This window comes from Diceros bicornis, chromosome 32 (genome assembly GCF_020826845.1).
Source record: "Diceros bicornis minor isolate mBicDic1 chromosome 32, mDicBic1.mat.cur, whole genome shotgun sequence".
Classification (NCBI taxonomy): Eukaryota; Metazoa; Chordata; class Mammalia; order Perissodactyla; family Rhinocerotidae; genus Diceros; species Diceros bicornis.
In genome coordinates this window covers 9,167,459-9,189,950 of record NC_080771.1, presented here as the reverse complement: position 1 = coordinate 9,189,950, position 22,492 = coordinate 9,167,459, and the positions used below count along the sequence as shown (strand labels likewise).

The 22,492-nt window shown below is 47.4% G+C and overlaps 1 protein-coding gene across 1 annotated transcript; it reads left to right on the top strand.

Moving 5' to 3' along the window:
• The first annotated feature begins 7,339 nt into the window (after nt 1-7,339).
• On the top strand, nt 7,340-22,236 carry LOC131395929 (putative inactive carboxylesterase 4). The gene is made up of 6 exons (XM_058527704.1): nt 7,340-7,391; nt 10,284-10,491; nt 13,947-14,091; nt 17,058-17,191; nt 19,950-20,103; nt 22,075-22,236. Exons 1-6 carry the CDS (start codon nt 7,340-7,342, stop codon nt 22,234-22,236), a joined length of 855 nt encoding a protein of 284 aa, XP_058383687.1.
• Nucleotides 22,237-22,492: the final 256 nt, after the last annotated feature.

Genomic DNA, 22,492 nt, shown 5'->3' with positions numbered 1-22,492 from the left:
AGACCAAGTCAGTGTCTGTGTCTTGGGCTGACGATTAAGTCATCCTCCTTAGAGAGAGAAGGATGAAGAGAGAGGGCACCATCAGCAGGATGACACCTCTTGCGAGTCCGTCTTGGCCTCTGGAAAAGTAGAGTCCAGCAGACTGTGCCCTGGGAGCTGCCACGGGGACTCTGCATCTGTTCCATGTCTCTGAGCACTCAACATTTTCCAACAACAGGATGTAGGATGTCCAGAGTGAGTGTCCTCTCCTCTCTGTGGACCTACCTGTAGAGGTGGAAGTGGCACAGATTCAGGATGTACCTGGAGTTGGGGGAGAGGAGAGGTGCGGAGGTGACCCTGTGGCACTGTTGTGTGGCCCTTACTGACCCTTCCACAGGACTACAATTCATTATTCAACATACACAGTGTCCTTCCAGACCCCTCCCTGTGGCCATCTCTCCAACAACTCATCTGAGCCCCTTCTGTAGCCTGGAGCACTTCTGGTCCAAGATGTGACCACCGTAGAGTGATCCTTGAAGTGTCATCCTAAGACTGCCTCTTTCAGAATCCCTGGGGTGACTCCTGGCTTCTGCTGGGATCGAGAAAGCTCTAAGGACTGTCACTCCCACTCTAATGGCAAGGAAAAGTGAGATTATCCTCAAAATCATGACTTCTCCTGAAACATGCAAAGAGGTGAGGTTGCAGGTGAACAATTACCCTGAAGTCTCAGGAAGACAGGCACTTTGGAGAAGAGATAGGATGTGGATGCTGACTTAACACCTGCCTACAGGTAGAAGATGGAGTCACCATAGGTGTGAGTAGAATGACTCTAAAATTTCTAATCAAGTGTTAAATGCCAAGTGTGGTCTAGTGTGAGACTATAAGATCTTCAGGAGCCTCAGACCCACAGAGGAGTTTATACAGACTGTTCTCCAAGGACCTCCATCAGGAGCTCCTGAGAAAGATTGGGAGCAGGAGTAAGACCAGAGAAAGCCTGCTTCAGGGGTGCAGGCATGAAGCCCTTCTCAGACACTTCTCCCTTAAGGAATAAAATCCAAAAACCTTTGGGAAAAGTGCAGCAATCCCCTCTCCCTTGGGGCTTTGGGGAAGACCTGCTGAGGATGAGGAAAAGGAAAACTTAAAAAGCCTCTGCTTCTTGGAGAGGGACAGGAGACTGTCCTCAGTCCTGGTCCTTAGAAGTCTTTTACCACTGGGGAGGGGCAGAATCATTGAGAAAGCCCCCCTCTCCACCACCAAAGGGCACAGGTCCTGCCTATGGTTGAGGTTGGACCAGGACAAGAGAAACTACTCCTGGATGCCACCTCGAGTTAGCACACACCAAGTAATGAGCAGCAGAAGTATACCACTGGGGGAGGAGAAAGTGTGGAGAGAGACCTTCTCTGAGGGGCAGGTGCACAGGGTAGGGCTAACACTGAACATAGAACAGGAACATAGAGAAAAACCTTTCAGCAGCTCTCACCCTAAGCACAAGGTAACCCTAGCAGAATTTGAATCATGCAGTGCACTGAAGATAACCATAGCAACGGTGAAATCCAAGCCCTGCCCAACTCCTTATAAATTAACTCCATTCTCCCAACACACACACACACGTGCACACACACACACGTGCACACACACACATGCATGCACACACACATGTATGTACTCACACACACACACACATTATCAGTTTAACAGAAGGAGAGGCATGCCCATTTCCAGTCATAAATCCTATTTACTTCAGTTTCCAGTCTCCTACGCATAGTGCGGATGCGGAGTCTAGATCTCTCATCCAAAATTACATATACAAAAAAAACCCACAAAAACACTAACGAGAGACAAAACATTCAATATAAGTAGGTCAGAGGTAGCCCAGGTGTTAGAACTAACAGACTAGGAATCTAAAACAACTAGATGGAAAAATTCCATCAACAGATGGAATTGTGATTCTGATGTTTCTCGTCTGGGGAGATGCCTGGGCATCAGGATTTTTTAAAAGATCCCTATGTGAAGATGGTGTGCAGCCAGAGTTGAGAACCACTGAGCTGCTCAGTTTGTTCCTGAGAGCACGGACCCTTTCTATAGGTCTCTGCATCTGCAGGGCCATGCACAGAGTGTGTGCTGAAAGCATGAGCAGATGAGTAAAGGAGTCGTTTGCTAGGTTCCTGGAGATTGCAAAAGATGTAGGCCCACCCAGGATTTCTTCAGTGATGGGGGCTTGTGGTAAGAATGCAGGAAGCAAGAAGGAAAGCAGTTCATTGACCAGGCCTTGTGAGACTGGAATGTTGTCTGGGAGATGAACCTGAGGAACCTATGACAACAGGATCATTGTGTCTATTCCCCCGGAGTGGCCCCCACCACCCCCTGACCTGGATATCTCCCTTCACCTCCACTCAGCCCCTCTGAGCCTCTGCTTCTACAGCTCCTACCAATGTCCTCTGGGTCTGTTTGCTCAGGGCTTCTGCTCACTGTTACCTCGCATTACACTCTGTCCACTCTCCTGGCCTCGGGCTTTCTCTGCACAGTTTCAGGTCAAATTTCCTGAAAGAGAAGGTCTGACTGGTTGTCTCAGTCATCCTCCAGTAGAGATCCTCCAGTAGAGATCCTCCCTGACCAGGGTGTGGATCTGCACCCACTAGTGCTTCTTGGTCTGGGGCCGGCCCTGGACTGCTCAGCTGTGCCCACACCCATGGGGTACAGCAGATCAACCCACAACTTACCCTTCAGAAGGGCACTGTGGGAAGTGCTGCCTTCTGAAGTTGGTCCCTCGTAACTGCAGGCCCTGCCCAGAGCTTCACCTGGTCAGTTCAGGAGGTGAGAGACTAATGAGGGAGTGGACAGTTAGCCCAGGATCAGTAAACGTGGTCCTGTCCATTCAGTCCTTGTGGCCTTCAGCTCATTTGAGTTCATCTGTACATTGGCGCCAGGAATAAATACGAAGGCAAGTTTGCTAGTGACCAGAGGATTTCCTGGTATACTGTCAGCTCCTTGGGGTCAGGACCAAGGTCAGATTCATTTTCAGGGTCCCCTAGCAAGTGCTTGGCAATGGGACTAGGTGGACGGGCTGACAGATGACCAGACAGATGGATCTTTACACAGTGGAAGTGGCCATAGCCTTTGGTGATCTGTTGATTATATCCTTGAACTCTATAGTAATAATAGTAACTAAAAATTATTGAATATTTATTATGTGTCTTCATAATGAAAGTACTTTTTGGAGTAATTCAAATGATCTTCATAGCAACTTTTTGAGATTGACACAAGGCCCAAGAAAACTCAACTAGCAAGTGATAGTAAAGTCTAGCTACTTAATTGGCTATGCAAAATAAAAATTTGTAATTTGCATTATTTTGTTGTGTAGAATAAACATAACCCCTCATTTTAAAAGTTATTAAGAATTTCAAGATGACGGCAGCAGGGCATTAAAGCAACCGTGGAACCTGGAGGCCTTCAGAGAGCAGGGCTCTGTGTGACTGCACAGGTCTCACGCCCACGAAGCCAGCCCTGGTGACAGAGCTGCATACGAACCTCTGCAGTCTGGCTCCAGAGCCTGAGTCTTTAAGTGCAAAGCAGTCCTTCCTCCTACACAGGACAGTGTTTAAAATCTATGTCTGGTCCTGTCCTCATCTCTAACTTCATCAACTGACTCTGGCCAAAGGCACCAATTTGTCTAAGAATTCTCTGCTGCCCTCTTGTGGGCAGTGTCCATGTAGCTGCACCTGCTTCAGGGACGGATCCAAGACTGTAACTCCAGAACAAGACTCCCCACAATGTCCCAAAATAGTGGTGACAATGCCTGTGCTGACACATCCAGGAACAGCAATCAGACTGGTCCCCTGGCTCTTGCAGCCTCTAGAGCCTACCAATGTAGAGGCTGGGATGGAAGGTTCCAAAATCTTATTCCTCCTTCAAACTGAGATTGAACGCCTTCTGGCCCAGGTGGGTGGTCTCCCCAGCCTCTAAGACAGAACTAATCCAGTTCCTGGCTCCTTGGAAGTGCTCAGGAAGCTCCACTCACCTAGCATTTCTCTGCAAAAAATCTATCCTTTGCCTCTCACCGGGGCTCGTCTAGGACTCCTAACTAGTCTCCCTGAAACTATTCTCCACCCTGCAGAGCCAGAGTGATGCATCTGAACGGCCACAACTGTTTTCACTTCTCTATACATGCACCCTTTGCCACGCGATTCTGCAAGTCCACTCGTTCAGAGTCTGGGCTGGCCTCTTGACTTGCTTTGACAGTAAAATAAGGTAGAAGTGATGGTGTGTCAATTCTCAGCTCAGAAGTCAAGAGGCCTTGCACGTGTCCTCTCGCTCTCTTGAGCCCACATTACTACTGTGTGAACAAGCCCTGGTTAACCTGCTGGAGAATGAGACACCACGTGGAGGAGAGCCATCCCAGGGCAGGCTATCTAAGACCAGCCAGCCTCCAGCTGACCCACAGCTGCAGACACATGGGTGAGCTTGATCAACATCAGCTGAGCCTGGTCCAGATCAGCAGAACCTTTGGAGATAGGTGGTCTACAGACTCAGGAACTGTATACGTGGTTATTGTTTTAAGATCAGTGGCGATTTGCTACCCAGCAACTGCTCAGTGATACACTATATAACACCCAAGTATGATCATATCACGGCACCAACCTGAAACTTACAACCGACTCCCCAACCCCAAGAAAAAGTTCCATCTCCTTATCCCAGCATAGGAGGGCCTCATCTTCTGGTTTACTCTCCTCTACTTTCCTTTCTAGGCCCGTCCACTTGAACCCTACAAATTTCTGCAGGTGCTTGCACTGCCTGTACTGCTTCATGCCTCTGTGCTGTCACTTTTGCTATTCTTGTGACCTGGAATTTCCCTCATGATTCAGCTCAAGGGCCACCTGTTATGCGGAGCCCTCTCTGATGTCCCTAGGTGAGTTCTGTGCATGATTTCTCCGTCAGGTTATGAGATGGCCTTGTCTCATTCATCTCTGTATCTCAACCATCCACTGAGGGCTGACCATGTGCCAGATACTCGTCTAGACACCTGAGACATAAAAATATGTAAGTGGTTGTGCCTCCTGTGCCAATTTGCTGGCCCCACGAAAGATCATGGCAATAAAATCTGGTAAGTGTAGTAGCAGGGTAGGTTAGGAAAGGCTTTTTTAAGGGTGATGTCTTGAGGGACAGATAGGACTTGGCCAGTTTCAGAGAGACAGGGCAAGACCCAGGGACGAGGCCCAGGGGGACAGGGTGTGCTTGGGGACACATCTGCAGCTAGTCTAGGGTGATTGGAGAAGAGAGGTGGGGTGAGATGAGGACGGGGAGGCTGAGGAACTTGGATTTACATTGAAGGCAAAGAGGAGCTACTGGAGGGCTTCTAATAAGCATGCAGTAGGTGCTCAATATATGTTTGCTAATCAGCACACCTGCTCTCTCCTCCATCAGACTGAGAGTTCTTTGAGGACGAGGTTATTTGATCTTTGTGTTCTCTAGTTCTTTTCTGGTACATAGTAGGACTGGGTATGACTCTGATCAATGAATGAATGAATGAACGAGTGAATCCATCCAAGATACAATAGTACAAAACCAAATAGATCTTTTATTCAGACAAGAACCACATTTCACCCCCTGGGTCAAGGAAGTGCTGAGGACTCAAATAGGTTCTGAGACTGGTCCAGAGACAAAGACCCCTAGTAATTCTGTCTTCTCTCAGCCTCCGCTTGGCAACAGGAGCCTGTGTTGGTGTCACCTGGTGGCCACAGTGCCACATTCTGTTTTAATCAGCTTCCTCTGTTGTTAAAGTACCCTGTCAGCCCAGCGAAGGAGAGAGGGAACCTGGAATGGGGAGAAATGCAGTACGTGGCCTTTTGTGGCTGGATTCTTCCATTAGCATAATGTTTTCAAAATTCAACCTTGAAATGAATGAAAACATTCTGATTGTAACAAGCAACTACATTTGTTTCTATGGCTGAATAATATTCCACTGTTTGGATAAACCACATTTTATTTGTTCATTTATCAGCTGATGGACATTTAGGTGTTTCCCACTTTGCATTATTATGAATAATGCTGCTATTTGTGTACAAGTTTTTGTATGGATGTGTTTTCGATTATCTCAGATTATTACCTAGCAGTGGAATTGCTGGGAAATATGGTAACTCTGTGTTTAATTTTTGAGGAACTTGCAAACTGTTTCCCAAAGCAGCCATAACTATTTTATATCTTGTTTTCTCCACTTCACAATAGGTCATGACTGTCTTTCCTTGTCAACAAATAGAGGTGTGCATCACTAGTTTGAGTGAATCCATAGTATTTCCTCAGTCAGCTGTACCAGGATGTCTTTAACGAATTCCCATTGTTGGCCATTTAATGATTCTATGAAACAGGCTTTGAGAATCTTCCTGGTGTCCCCAGTAAGTAAAGGACACTTTCCCAGGTGTCCCCAGAGTACTTTGCGTCCTTCTATTTTGGTGCTCGCACATTGCATTGCAGTCCAACGCCCATTCCCATCTTGTCAGTATTATCTGCTACACAGTGAGCTCCTTGAGGAGATGGAACATGATTTGAGTTCATCTTTATATTTAAAACACTTAGCATAGTGCAAGGTATTTGGTAAATGCATGGAGAATGATCGACTAAGTGGAAGGATGGATGGATCGGATAATGAATGAATAGAGTCAGGGATTGTGGAGGGATGGAGTTCATTACTGTAAGAACTTTCTGCCCAAAGATCCCTGCCTCTAGAGGTAGTGAGTTCCCTGACCCTGGAGGTGTGGGACAGGAAGCTGAGACACTTGGCAGGAATATTGGGAAGTTAATTTAGGCATCAGAAGGGACACTGGATGAAATTTAACATGCGTCCAAACTTGGCAACATAGAGTTCTATGAAATTGCAGCCCAGGGAAGCTAAGAGATTTGTCCTCAGTTCCCCAGTTGAGCATCTGTGCGGCTGAGAGTTGCTCTAAAAGTTTTCAAGCTGGCTCTGGGAACCTCGCCAAAGACTCTGTAAAGACTTGTCTAAAGGCTTTTGTTGCTTGTGCCTGCCTTTGGGAAACTCCCTGTGCACTGAGGTTAGAGTCCAGGAAGGGTGAAACCGTATATAACAAGTTGTTTGACTAGTCTGTGACTATATGTACATGTAATTGGAGTTTACTCTCCGATATTTAGATAAAAGAGGGTGAACTCTGGGTGGGTGTGGTGTAGAGGCTCCTAAAGAGCCCAGAGAGATTCTTGGAAGGAAGAGAGCTTTTCTGCCTGATTAGGCTGTTGGCTGGGAGCCTGGGAGCTGAGGGGCGGGGTGGGAGCTGGGGCTCTGGGGCCTGACTGCACAGCCCCTCCCAGCGACGCAGAGACCTGCAGGCCCAGGAGCTGCTGTCCTTCCACGATGTGGCTCTTTGCTCTGGTCCTGGTCTCCCTGGCCACTTCCACAGCTTGGGGTGAGTCCTTCTGAAATACAAATGGTGGCGGCACATTGGAAATCCTTGTCCAGGGATGAGGAGAAGGAGATGTATATGGGAGAAAAGGCATGACAAGTCTGGTTCAGCAGCAGAGCACCGTGCAGTCTTGGAGTGCCCAGCCCAGACAGCACCATCCAGGGGAGGATAAACACCTGAGACCTCAGCTGCCTCAGCCATGCATAGGAGGGTGCCAGCCAATCTCATGCCTCCAGATGAGGACTTTGAAGAACTCAGTTTATTTCCCTTTAATATTAGTCCAGATTTGGCCAAATCATAGAGAGTGGCCTAACAGAAAAGAAACATTGACTCTGTTGCCAGAGTGTGCCAGTTTGAGTCCCAGCTCAGCATTTACTAGCTGTGTCCTTAGGCAAGGAACTTCACTTTTCTGTGCCTCAGTTTCCCCCTCTAAAATGGGGATGAGGACAATACCTACCTCCTTGTACTGTTGTGAGGAGGAAATGGGTTGTTGTTTTTGAAGAGTATAGTTTCAAGTATGGAGAGATTGCAAAATAAAGATTCATAAATAAAAGGGGTTGTTTTAAAATATAGTGTCTTAGCAGAAATTTGAGGCACAGTAAGACCAACAGACCAGGAGCCGACTGCCGTTGAAAAGACAGTCTGTCACTCACAGTTCCCGAGGGGAGGGGGCACATCACCCCAGTGGTGGGCCACAAGGTGAAGCACTGGGGGGCTGAGGAGGCAGAGGGAAGAGGAGGAATTGTGGGCAACAGATTTTATCATGGTTGTTGGGGAGCAGGAAGGGGTGAGGCAGGATAAGCAGGTTTAGTGTTGGCAAACTAAGTGATTTCAATGGGCTCTGGGGCCTCGGGGCTGTCTGCAGTTGTCAGGTACCTGGCCCTGTGTGATTAGGGCAGGATCCTGATACAGAGGGTGGTTGGGGTGTCGGCTGTGGCATGCTGGAAGGACAAGCTGATTCCCACCTCTAGGAATGGCTGCCTCTGGGATGGGCAGTCCCTCCAGGGTCAACAAGGCCCCAGATGTCCAAGCATCAAACACAGACACTAAAGACATGGTTAATACAAGGGTGCAGCAGGGGCCCTCAGAACGCATCTGTGCCACTTGATGGAGGGAGAAACTGAGACTCAGACAGGGAAATGGCCTTGTCCAAGGTCAGTTGGAAAATCATGTCTGGACTCTCTCTGTGACTCCTGACTCCAGAGCCAGTGCTCTGGCCGCCAGTGTCCTGACAGCCCAGACCCATCTGGATTCTATCTGCTCTCTGGTGGCATGACACTGTGGGAGGCCTGGAAGGAGTGTAAGAGCAGAGTAAGAACCAAATTAGGAGGGATCACTCCTTTCCCAGTGTTGCCCCTTTAGCAAGGCCATCCCATTTCCATCTTCACAAAGTCCACACTGGCTGCCTCCATTTCCTCATCTGTAAAATGTACATATGGACTCTTACCTAGCCAGGCTTTTGTGGAGATTAATTTAACTGATCTGGAATGAACATCCAGCACATAGGAAGTGCCCAGTATATAAACATTATCTATAAAATACGTGGTAACTGCTGATCTTACCATTATTGCTGATGCCTCTATCTCATCACCCACTTTCTCCTCCTTGGCAATCTGGCCTCTGTCCACTTTATCTCTCTTGAAGGTTAGCATTGGATATTCTTCTATAAGAAGAAATCTGGGTTATTATTTTCTGTTCTGGCCACACACTGTGAGGGAGATGACCTTTTGTCTACATCAAAAGGAGAGCAATTGGGAGGATGAGAGGCTAGACATCATTTCCTATGAGGAATGCTTGAACAAACAAGGGACACACAAGAGCTGACCTGAGGGATGGGCACGATCAAGTGTCTGAAAGGCCACCTGCCCCATGACAGTTCAGGATGGTCCCACAGCAGGTAGAACCAGGGCTGATGGGGCAGCTGCAGGGAGGTGAATTTCAGCTCAGTGAGGAAGCACTGTCTGCTCCACAAGAATAGAACAGAGAGGAAGCTGACCCCCTGTGTCACCCCCTCTGGATGACCCTGCTCAGAGCCACCAGAAGAATCCTCTTGAAGCTGGTTGTGTCACTCTCCCGCACTCCAGAACTGTTCCCTGCTGCTCATTTACCCGCTAAATAAAGCCCAAGCCCTTAGCCTGGCATTCAAGGCTCTCCCAGACATGAACACCTCTCATCCCAGGATTCTTTTCCCCTCCCCATAGACTCCCTCTGGCTCAAATGGTCCATCACTCTTTCTCGGGCAGGCCTTGCATTTTGCTGTCTCAAAGCCTCGCCTCCGCACATTCTCTTCCCTGCTTTATACCTTTATACCCCCTCTTCTATCTCCCCTTGTTCAGTCCTCCCCTTGCTGCAAGTCCCATCTCCACGGTCACCTTCTCCATGATGCCACCAATAGAAGCCCTCGCTCCCTCTTCTAACTCCTGTAGGACCTTACTGGTGCCTCTCTCAGGACACTGACCACTTTCTTCCCGGCAGGAGGGTCAAGTGTGTATGTGGCTCACTCTCCCTACAAGGTTCAGAGCTTCTGAGAAGAGGGGCCGCCTCTTGTTCATCCTCCCATCCAGCATGCAGCTCAGCACCAGGATCCTAGTGGATAATTGTTTCCAGAGGCTCTGAGAGTGGAAACCCAGTGTCTGTTCACTCCCAGCAGCTCTCCTTCTTGCATTTACTTTTCACTTGGTGCTATTTTACCTCCAATTCCAATTTGTTCCTTTAGAAAGCCCTATGAGATCGGAAGGACAGTTAATGTCATCTCTCTTTTATGTAAGAAGAAACTGAGGCCTAGAGAGTTGAGGTCACTCATGCAAGGTCACATGCCTAAAGTGACAAGACCCCCCTGGAATCCAGGTCAAACCTTCTACCACTGACATGTCCTCATTTCCTCTTGATATCCAGCAGGACACCCATCCTCACCGCCTGTTGTGGACACCGTGCAGGGCAAGGTCCTGGGGAAGTACGTCAGCTTAGAAGGATTTGCACAGCCCGTGGCCGTTTTCCTGGGCGTCCCTTTTGCCAAGCCCCCTCTTGGACCCCTGAGGTTCGCTCCGCCGCAGCCTGCAGAACCATGGCACTTCGTGAAGAACACCACCTCCTACCCTCCTATGTAAGCCAGGGGGTGGCTTTGGCATCTTAGAGTGGGATGTTTGCCTCAAAGTGACACAGGAAGGAGCAAGGGCAATCCTCTGAGTGGCTTATACTTTGTTCTGGAATCCTCAAGATACCGTAGATCCTTGGAGACATTCCAGAAGTCCCACAGCATTCTAGAGCCCTTTATTCAACAAATATTTATTGAGCACCTACTGTGTGCCAGGCATGTTCTAGGTTACTGGGATGCATTAGTGAACTGAACAGAAAGCCCTTCCTTCATGGATCTTGCATTCTAAGAGCGGAGACAGATAATAAACAACATGAAAATTAATAAATGAATTATGTAATATGTTTTAATATGTTAAGTGCTTTGGAAAAAAGAGAAAAATATGTACAGGTGAAAGGGATCAGAAGTTGTGTTTCTGTTTATTCTCCTGTCTGTAATTTGGCATAGTTGGGGAGTGGGGTGAACCAGGCAGTGTGTGGGTAGGGAGTGCTTTGGGGTGTTGGCCAGGCGAGTTCTCAACTCCCAGGTGTTTCTTACCACCTAGTGATGACCAGAGCAGTATTTGGTGCGTCCTAGTCACCCTGACCAAGTTGGGCAAAGAAGCCCTCAGTGACACCCCAAGACACCTGAGATGCCTACACGCATCCATTTAGAGCTTATTCAACTCAGCAAGGCATTTCTGGGAATTTCCAGTGTCCCACCTCTTACTTTCTTTTCTTTTCTTTTTTTTTTTTTCTCTTCTCTACTCTTCTCCCCTTCCTTTCGTCCTTCCTTTAAAAATAATATTCATGTTTTTAATTCTTGATTGCAAGTGTAATACATACTTAATACAGAAAAGTGAGGAAGTACAGGTAAGGAAGGTAAGAAAATGAAAATCATGTATGATTCCACCCCCTGGAGCAAACTGCTGTTCAAATTTTAGATTCTGTTTAGTCTTTTATCTGTTACATAGTTTTTTCCTTAAAAATAGAACAACAGAATACTCTCCATACAGTTCCAAAGTGTGTTGCTTTTTCTACACCAACAAGCAATTCTCAGACACCAGCTGGGTGTCCTACAATTCAACTCAATTCTGACGCTAGTTACCAGGAGATGGTGTCAGGTGCCACAGTTCATATTCTCAGGCCTACAGACTGTCCTTTGCTTCAGCTGCCCATCGCCATTCCATGTTGTTACCTGTGCTTCTGACCCACTGGTTATAAATCAGAGGTTCCCATGACACCTACCTTGGGTCCCATTATTTTCTGAAGCGGCTCACAGAACTCCGGAAACTAGTTTACTCACTAGATTACTGGTTTATTATGAAGGATATTAAAGGATACGAATCAACTGCAGATGAAGAGATCTGTAGGGCGAGGTCCTGAAGAAAGGAGCTTCTGTCCTCGTGGAGTTTGGGGCCCGCACAGTAGCATGTGGAAGTGTTCTGTTCCACCACCCTGGATGCTCTCTGAAGCCCCGTCCTTTTTTTCTTTTTACGGACGTTCATTACATAGGCACGGTTGATTGACTCATTGGCCATTGACCACTGATTCAACCTCAAGCCCCTCTCCCTTCCCCAGAGGTCAGGAGATCAAGAGAAGACCTGAGTGATGGGCTGAGAGTGGACTGGAAGTTCCAACCCTCTAATCACTGGTGGGTTCTCCTGGCAACCAGCCCTCATCCTCAGGTGAGGTCCAAAAGTCACCTCATTAGTATGACCAACACACCTTTATTGCTCTCATCTCTTAGGAAATTCCAAGGTTTTAGCAGCTCTGTGGGAGAAACTGGACAAAGAACAAACATATGTTTCTTATTATAAATCACAATATCCCATCACAGTATACAGATAGTTGGAATGCCTGCTTTGCTCATTTATAAGTACATCATGAATATCTTTCCATGTCATTAAATACCACAGCCTGACATTTAATAGCTGCATTACCTTCAGTATTGAATCATAATTTATTTACCTAATCTGTTATTTGAGGTCATTAATTTGTTTTTGATGGTTTTAATAATATAAATTGCTCTCTAATGAACACACTGTAGATAAATCTTTATGTACATCTATGAATATTTTGGATAAGTTCCAAGAAATGACCGTGAGTCCAAGAGTAGGCACCTTTTGTTAAATTTCCCCTCCAGAAATGTCCCAACTCTACTCCTTCCATTAATATATGAAAACCTCCATTCACTGGACCTTTGTCAATGTTTGCAGTTATTAAAATTTTTTTGCTATTGGATAAGCAATATAGTAATAATAATAATTATCATCATGATTATATATATATACTTTTGCTATTTATCCTGCATTATTTGAATACTAGTCTTGTTTCCTTTTTTGACATTTGAATTTATTCTTTTATGAATATTGTGCTCCCCGCTCTTAGAGATCCAGGGAAATTTCTGGATGAAAATCAGGAATTTTTTGCAGCCTCTGACTCTGCCACTTGACGGCTGTGCCATCCAAGCACCTTAGTGCCTCAGTTTCCTCATCTACACACTGGAGGCAGTGACACCTGCCTTCTGGGTACATTGAGATCTAGAATTGTTGCTTGTAATGTCCTTGTAAATGTAAGCACTCCATAGTATGGATCTTTCTGGCAGTGTGAAGGCAGGATTTCTAACCTCTCTATTTGTGTCTATTTTCTTGTGTGTAAAATATGGATATTAACAGAATCTATGTTGTGGGGCTGATTTGAGGGTTAAATGAGTTAATACACAAGGAGCACAACACCTGACATGCTGGGAGGACTCAGTATGTCACCAACTGTAATGTATGTTGGATCTATAAGGTCTGTTATTAGGACGACCAGTAGTGCTTGCCTGGGGTGGGTGATGGTAGAATCAGTGTGTCAGGGCTGCAGACCCTGATAGAAATCACTCCCCTCACCTAGACCTGGCAGATTGAGGCTACAGAACAGGGAAGGAATTCAACCAATTCAACCAGCATATTAATGGATAACACAGGACCTGAGCACAGTTCTTTTAATGTTGCCCTACAAATATTTCGTCCCTGACCTGTTGTGTGCCATAAATGTCTGCCATTTGAGTGACTTCTTATGGTTTATGGAAGTCTCCCATGGACTACAACATTTTTACCTGGTGGGGTAACATGATCACCCAGCAGACCACCATATGGATCCCAGGGGAGCCACGTTGTGCCCTGGGTGTGCAGGAAATGGTCCTCTCCCAGATGCATAGGCAGCCTCCCCCTTGACACAGGGCATCCTGAAGGATCTGGGGAGGGGACAGTGCTAGGCCTCCTCACTATACATAGTTCTGGAAGACCTTAGTGAGCTCCAGGGACCCCCCCCCTAGATTCCCAGATAGCCTCCCAAATCTTCCAGTATCTCCAGTCTGGTAAGACAAACTCTATTACAGGCCAAAACGTCACAGTCCAAGGCCCAGCCGGACTGCAGGAGACATCTCCTTGCTTAGCTCTGATTGAACTTCAGGGGTTCTTCTTTTCCCTCCCCTCCTAGGTGCTCCCAAGACCCTGTGGCAGGGAAGATGGCCACAGACCTCGATACCAACAGAAGGGAGAAAATTCCTTTCAAGTTTTCTGAAGACTGTCTTTACCTAAATATTTACACTCCTGCTGACTTGACGAAGAAAAGCAGGCTGCCAGTAAGTAGTGGGAACCACTGGTCAAGGCTGGCAAGTTCCAGCCTCCAGGATCCTCTGGTGGAGACTGGAAGAGGTTGAAGGCAGTTTGGGGTGGGGACACACCAGCCATGGCTGTTTCAGGGGCCCCAGGGGTTTCTTTACCCACCACAGCCAGACCACGTGACCACAGGAAACGGCAGTGTAGAAAACTTTTCCCTTCCTGCCTTCTAGGTTCTTTGGCTGGCCTAATAACTAAAATGACACAAGACAGATTAACAGGAAAAAAAGAAATTTAATTTTGTACATACAAGAGCTCATAAAAATATGAGACCCAAAGAAGTGACCAAAGCAAGGAACATTTGTACCTTTTGAAAAAGAAACAATTATTTGTGAAGATTTGACAAAGCAAGGAGGTTAGGGTTGTGGTCAAAGTTAAAGAGGAAGTAACAAAGTTTGTTTATATAGCCATCTTGGCCTTGAATTCCTTATCTCTGGTGATAAGGATGCCTTTTATCCTCCAGGTGCAGGGAGGGTATCCTTTATAAGGTAGATTTATTTCCTACTTTCAGAAGACAAAAAAATGTTGGAGTGTCCTTCTTACACTGGCTGTTTCCCAGGTAGTTTTCTTAAATAAATTTATTTCAAAATAATCAGTGTACAAAATGGCATATTTGGGGGTGGCATATTCTGCTCCCCTTCAAACTCAGTCTCCCCAGTGACAGACATACGATCTTCTGGGGAGTTGCTGTACCTCTGTAATGTACCATTCAATTTTTCCAAGTTCCCTTACACCAATAGAAGAAGAAGAATGATTACTCTTCGACGATACATTAAGAATCTGATATCCAGAGCAGCTAAGACATAATTTCCAATGACGTTAGAATTGGAAAGACTTTAGAGTTAAGCCAACAACCCAACACTTCTTTACAGATAGAGAAACCGAGGCCCAGAGAGGCAAGGAGAGGTCACACGTAGGGTTGGCAGGATAAGAGCATGAGTCTTCTGATCTTCAAACTAGTGCTCTTTACACAGACTAGGAAGTTGAGTCTGTGTGTGGCCTGTCCTCAGCACACAAAGATCCCTCTCTGTGGTGTACTCTGAGGTAAGGGTGGGGGCAGATCGTGGGTCAATCCAAGAAGCACTTTCCTTTGCCTTTGGCCAGCAATCTGAGACTTTGTTGTAGCTAATTTCCCTCCCTGCTTGTCTTTGGCATGGGCTGATGACCCAGTGAGTCACCATTTCCTGAAAAAGGGAGGCCCAGAGAAGGGGCAGGCTTACAGATCAGGCTGGAGGGTGGGGAGGGTCTGCTGGAAAAGAGATGATTCTAGGGTAGAGAAGGGAGGGGTGTGAACATCCAGCCATCTCCCAGGACACAGATGGTATGATGCCCAGGAGTGGAGGAGGTGTCTTTGAACTTGTGACTAGAAGATGCACTGCACATGCTTGGTCCAAAGAGGTGGGGGCAAGGATTTACCCATTCATTCATTCATTCATTCATTCTTCTATTAATAATTAGTGCCCCCATATACACAGCTAGCTTTGGGTGGTTAGGAGAAAGCAGGAACTTAAAACCATCATCATGCAGCCACTTCCTTTGAGGAACTTACCACCTGGGCTGCACAGAGACTAACTTCAGAAAGTCACTGCTGACCAGCCCTTGGCCAAACCTTCCCTCAGAGATGACTCACTTTCAGTCCCTCCAGGGATCAGAGGTGTGGGAGGAACAGGGGCTCCGGGAACCTGGAGGCAGGAGAACCTCTAGTTATGGATACAGTTTCGGGAACTACAGGGCCTGGGTTTAAATCCTGATTCTGTCTTTACCAGCTGAGACCTGGCTCTGTTTCCTTACACTGAGAATAAACACATATGAGTATTCGATGATGAATATCAAGCTGTATCTCAGTGCCTGGAGAGGTAAACAAGGCAAGTACTCCTGACATGTTAGTTAGAGCTGAAGGGAAGATCTTACTCCTTCCAGCTGACCTACAACACCATGGCCATTGGCTGCAGTGTGCTGGGCAGCTCAACACGTGGACTCTGGAGCCAGACTCCCTGGGTTCAAGTCCTGCTTCCACCACTTATTAGCTGCGAGGCCTCGGGCAGGTTAAGTGCCTCAGTTTTCCTGTCTGTTAAATAGGACTATATCAGTCCTTACCTCATGGATGGTTTATTTTTAAATGCCTAGAACAGTACTTGGCACATAATTTGTATTACAAGTTCTTTTTTTTCATTAACAAAATTATTACAATATGATTATTTTATCCACTGTCACTTCCTTGCTATGTGAGCTCTTTACATGCAAGAATCGTGTTATGTCTTGTCTGCACACTCATCCTCTATTTGTATCACAGTCTCCGGCATGTAGTAGGTGCTCAGATCATTTTAGTCAAAGGATTGAGGACTTCTTGGAGGAGGTGGCTTTTAGGCTGGGCTTTGGAGTATCAGTGGGATTTGGGGATGCAGAAGTATCTGGAGGAGGCAGAGGGAAGGCATATTAAGAAGACACACCACTAGGGGCCTGTGTGTTTCTTGAGATAATCATTCACACATGAGAGAAGTTTAATTCACCACCTAAGAGGTAACTAAGATGAAGGTGATGTACAACGACTGTGGCATGCTGAGCTGGGTGAGGGGTCCAGGCATGAGGATGATGGGAGTGTTGGGGAGAAGACGGCACCCTTAGGCTTGGCTGTTCCCATGATGCTGTTCTCAGCATGAAGAGCCCTGGAAGGAGGTGGCACTGAGGCTGGGGGTACAGACAGGAGCAACGAGGAAGCATTGAATGGGGTGGTGACCTGTGTCCCAGGTGGAAGAATGGGGGAGGAGAGCTACTGCCTCCTCCAGTTTGCTGGGGACTGGTGGACTTTGTATAATGGCCTCCTTGAGTCATGGCCAAGAGGTAGGAGGTCAAAGCAGAGAACCTCCTGAAGTCCTTCCTTCCCAGCTCTGCTTCCTGTGTCCAGTATGGTGTCTACCTCCCTGTCCAGGTGATGGTGTGGATCCACGGAGGTGGTCTGCTGCTGGGCGGGGCATCAAGTTATGATGGGCTGTTCCTCTCTGCCCATGAAAACGTGGTGATGGTGACCATTCAGTACCGCCTGGGCATCTGGGGATTCTTCAGGTAAGATGTTGAACTCTCCTCACTGCACGCTGGCCCCCATAGTGAAGGTGCTAGGACCCCACTCTTGTCATCTCAGCCCTCAAGGGGATTTTTGCTAAGTTCCCCAGTAGCGCCTCAAAGTCTCTTCATAATTGGGCTCCACCTACCTTCTCGTTCTCCAGCCACATGGAGCCACGTGCTTCTGAGCTTTTGCATGTGCCATTCCCTCTGCCTGGAATGCCCATTTTCCCTGACAAACTTTTAGTCATCCTGCAAGGCCAAACACATATGTTTGTTGTTAGTGTCATTGATTCAACTCTGACTCCTAATGACAATGGGCAGCAGAGAACTCTGCCTGATGTTTCTGTGCCATCCTCTCATGTGGTGCTGTGTCAGACAATGCTCCACTGCTGTTCCTTGGGTTTTCATGGCCAGTTTTTTTGGAAGTGAGTGGCCAGGTTCTTTTTCCTATTCTATCTTGGTCTGGAAGCTCCGCTGAAATTTGTCACCACGAGTGACCCTGCTGGTATTTGAAATACTGGTGGGATAGTTTTCAGCATCACAGCAACATGCAGCCATCACAGTATGACATCTGACAGATGGGTGGTGTGGTTCCATGACCGGGAAACAACCCTGGGCCATGACAGTAAGAGCACTGGATCTTAACCACTAGACCAGCAGGGCTGGCTAACTCACATGTTACCTTCACTGAAATGCTCACCTCCTTTTCACCTGTGCTGCCCCAGCTCATTGCAATCTCTAAAATGCCAGTTAGCACACAGCACAGCAGTCTGAGGCTTACACATCTTATCTCATGGGAAAGGAAGGAAGGGGCAGACTCATGGTGGGAGCTCAGTGAATGCTTGTGGATGAAGGAAGGGATGGTTGGGGCTGGGAGGTTGTTGCAGCATCTGATCCCTGTGGACAACCCACCCAGGGAAGTCAGGTCCTCTCATCCCATTTCCTTCTGCATTTGGCATATTCATGAGTCAAAGCTAGAGTCTTCTCCATCTCGTCTGTGGAAACAGGATGAGGTTTCCTGGAGGACAGAGTTATTATGAGTCTTTTGTGAATGCACCAGCCCCAGGATCTCTGACCCTAAGATGCCTGATGGGTGGGATGGGGAAGAATGGGCTCCTCACTGGAAAGACCTATGGAGCTGGAGAAGGGTTATCCCAGATGAATCATGACCCAGGATGTATCACCTTCGTTGAGTCTGCTCATCTCTTTCACTCACGGCCCAGTTCTCTTCTCCCCGTTACAGTTCAACTGCTACATTAGCTTTTCCTGGTTCCTCTCTTCCCAGTCTCTCTTCTACCCACGCCAGTCAAATATTCCCCTGACACTGCCATCAGTGTGCTTGTCAAGGTCACCAGTGACTAGTGGATTTGGCCTAACCTTGGCAAACATCAACACACCATCTTGGTAGCATCCACTCAAGATTGCTCACACCTTTTTGAAATGCTCCCTTCTCTCGACTCCTGGCCACCTCCTACTTCATGGACTGCTACTTCTAGGCCCCTTCAATGGTTCACCTCCTCCCTGTCCTCAGTCCTCTGTGTGCGTCTCCCTCTCTGTCTCCACTGCTGCCCTGAGTGACCTCAGGGGGCACTTTCACTGTCCCTGTTTTTAGCCCCGACTTCTCCTTTGAAACCCAGATACACATCATTAACTACATCCTTCTACCTCCTGCTGTCTCCCCTGGACGTCTAAAGGGCACCTCACACTTCACAGGGACGAACTTAACCCTGGACTCCTACTGCCCGTCCCCCAAAACACACCTACTTTCCCCACAGGGCCTCCTGCTCATCTGCTGGCAGCGCTATCCTTCTAGTTGCTCAGGGTAAAGGTCTTGTGGTCAGCCTTGACTCTTGTCTTTTTCTCATAACCACCATCCAGTTGGTCAGCACATCCTCTGGCTCCATCTTTAAGATTCATTTAGAATTCAACCACTTCTCATCTCTTCCCTTAGACCCACCCTAATCTAAGCCCTCTGTGTCTCTCACCTGGATTATTGCAACAACCTCCTACCTCTATAACTCTGCTACTTTTACACTCTGTCTGATCTGTACAGTAGTCAGAGTGATCATTTAAGACATAAACGGAGTCTTGTCCTTCTCCTGAAGTGACTTCCCTCCTTACTTACAATGACATCGATGTCCTTACCAAGGCCCACAGGGCCCTCTCTAGCTGCATGTGCTATGCTCACACTTTGTTCACTGGACTCCAGGTCCTTTGCACTTTCTGTTTCTTCCACCTGGAATTCCCCTCTTTGGATATTTGCAAGGCTCCGTGCTCATTCACTCAGGTCTCTAGTCAAACGCCACAGCCTCAAAGAGGCCTTCCCTGGTCATGTGATCGGAAATAGGATCCCACTGCCCCACCTTTGCCTTTTCCATTACCCAGTTTTGTTTTTACTGAAAGCACTTTCACTACCTGACATTATATTCTATACTTATTTGTTTATTGGTTTATGATCTGTAGTGTGAACTCTGTGTAGTCAGAGGTTTGCCTGTTTTGTTCTTAGATGGGCTCTTGGCTTTTAGAACAGTGTTTGCACATGGTAGATGCTCAGTAGATAGATGGGGATGAATGACTGTAGAGCCCACAACAGAACAATGCTGCAGGAGAGGAAAGCGGGTGAAGACCCCTGTGTCAGGGCTGTGGAAGCCCCATCTCATTCCAGAAGGCTCACCTAGAGCCCTCAGCCCTATCTATCATTCTGAGAACCCTGTCATGTTGTCTCTGCTCCCACCCCACCCTGTTCTCTTACTCCCAGCACAGGGGATGAACACAGCCGGGGAAACTGGGGTCATTTGGACCAGGTGGCCGCACTGCACTGGGTCCAGGAGAACATTGCCAACTTTGGAGGGGACCCAGGCTCCGTGACCATCTTTGGACAGTCAGCGGGAGGTGAAAGTGTCTCTGTTCTTGTAAGTGTTTCTGGACCTGATATGACTCCTTATGGGATCCTTGGAGACCAGCCAATCTAGCCATGGGGTCCTTTACTCACAAGACCTGGATCAAAGGCTGACTCCAATCTGCACAGCTTCAGATAGTCGGGAGCTAATGGCTAAAATGTCCTTGATGTCCATGAAGCTCAGAGCTCAGCTAGCATCCTGGGACCATAAGAAACTCCAATAGTAGCTGCAACAGTGACATATTCTCTTTTCACTTGGTTGAGCTCTCTCTCTCCTTCCCAATCATTTTGAAATTAGGACTCTTCTCAATTCTCTTGGCAAGTAGGGGTGGGTATAAGTTCTGAGTAAGAGGAGTCAACCACGAGGGTTGGGCAGAGTGTCTTGCTTGGCTTGAATCCAGATCTTCATAAAAGGCGGACCTAAGCACTTAGAACAGGTCAGAGGCCTCCTCTGAGGTGGTCTGATGTCTTGTCCATGCCCAAGAGGGAGGGCAGCAGTCTCTAGATTGAGGGATGGAGCTGGTTTGAGGGAAGGTTGGTGGGAGGGATGAGAGGTCAGAAGGTGGGATGGGGAGGGATGGGACAGGGATGTGGGACACAGACAGGACCTGGGAGCCTGGTGTGGGGAATGGGGCTGAGGGAGACACTGAGGGAAGAAAGGATGGAAAACCAGATTAGAAGGTGCCAGGAGCTGTAAGGGACCCAGCAGCTGCGTCACAATTGAGAGGAGGGACAGCACTATTACTGTATTTTTAAAAAAGTGTATTGGTGTCATAGATGAATACTGAGAGGGAATTTTTTTTATATTTTATACAGTGGTGAAAAAGGAAAGGTGCAGATAACCCTAAAGAAGAAAAAAGTCATCCATAATCTCATTACTCAGGGATACTCACCATGGACATTTTGACATGGATTTTTCTAGTCATTTTTCCATGACTCACCTGGTCTATCATCTGTCTATCTATCTATCTAATCTATCTATCTATCTATCTATCTATCTATCTATCTATCTATCTATCTACCTACCTACCTACCCAACTATCATCTGTCTATCTATCTATCTATCTGTCTCTCTATCTATCTGTCTATCCATCTGTCTTTATGTCTATCTAACTATCATCTATCTATACAGGATTTTTTAAACAAAAAACCTTCCTTAGCCTTATAAGACATCCTAAATATTTCCCTAAGCACTATGTAGTCTTCCACAATTTTATTTTTTAAAGTTGCATAGTATTCCATGATAGGAATAAAAAAATAGCTTATTTGCCCAACCTCATAATATTGGAACCATGAACTATTTCCGGTTTTTACACTTGAAACAATCTGAGCCTTGTTAGAAATCATTGTGTGCCTCTATGATCCTTTTTCCTAGTATATATTCTGAGTAACGGAAATGCAGAATCAGAACCATGCGTTTCAAGTGTTGCTAGAAATGGGGCCGGCCCGGTGCACGCGGTTAAGTGCGCGTGCTCTGCTGTGGTGGCCCCGGGGTTCACCGGTTTGGATCCCGGGGGTGCATCAACACACTGCTTGGCAAGCCATGCTGTGGCGGTGTCCCATATAAAGTGGAGAAGATGGGCATGGATGTTAGCCCAGGGCCGGTCTTCCTTGGCAAAAAAAGAGGAGGATTGGCAGATGTTAGCACACGGCTGATCTTCCTCACACACACAAAAAAAAGTGTTGCTAGGAGTTTCTAAGAATCTTTCAGATATCTTTGTTTGTTATAATCAGCACGTGCCACACATATCCTGTCTGTCCCTCAGTTTGTGCTCCTGGATCCCAGCAGCTGAGGGAAGTTTTCTTGGAGAAACCAGGTCCCAGGTCAGCCTGGGAAACAGGCCAGGTGTGGCAAGGACCTATTATGTCCACTGGGCCCCAGGGTCTCCAAGGAAATGGCACAGGGCACAGCTGTGGATGGGGGTAGCTCTTGAAGACCCCTCCCCCTGAGCATAAACTCTCTTCATCTCCACTTTCCTCCCAGGTGTTATCTCCACTGGCCAAGAACCTCTTCCACCGGGCCATCTCTGAGAGTGGCGTGGCCTTCAGTGCTGCCCTGGTCAAGAGGGACTTGAAGGCCGCAGCTCAGGTAGGTCTACACTGGACCACCCCTGCACCCTTTGCTCTGCTCTTCTGGAGTCTTTAGGGGCCTTTCTTGCTGTGGGATCCAGCTGACATCCTCAAAGAATCACAGAAATGAGAATGGCTGATTGGGAAGGGCAAGGAGACACCTTACCTAACATCCCAGTTATCCAGCTGAGCAAACTGGGCAGAGAGTGGAGGCAGCTTGTCAAGGTGAGAGAGTGATCGGGGCAGAGCTGGGCCTCAAGCTCATGACTCTGCACTGCGAGCGCAGGGCACTGTCCACTGACCACACTTCCCAACATGTGTCCACATGGGGC

Bases quoted from the DNA above. Each gene is read 5' to 3' on its own strand.
- LOC131395929 (XM_058527704.1), top strand. From the start codon at position 7,340: ATGTGGCTCTTTGCTCTGGTCCTGGTCTCCCTGGCCACTTCCACAGCT. The intron at 7,392-10,283 runs GTGAGTCCTTCT...CTTGATATCCAG, and splicing joins GGCCACTTCCACAGCTTGGG to CAGGACACCCATCCTCACCG. The intron at 20,104-22,074 runs GTAAGTGTTTCT...CTTTCCTCCCAG, and splicing joins GTGAAAGTGTCTCTGTTCTT to GTGTTATCTCCACTGGCCAA.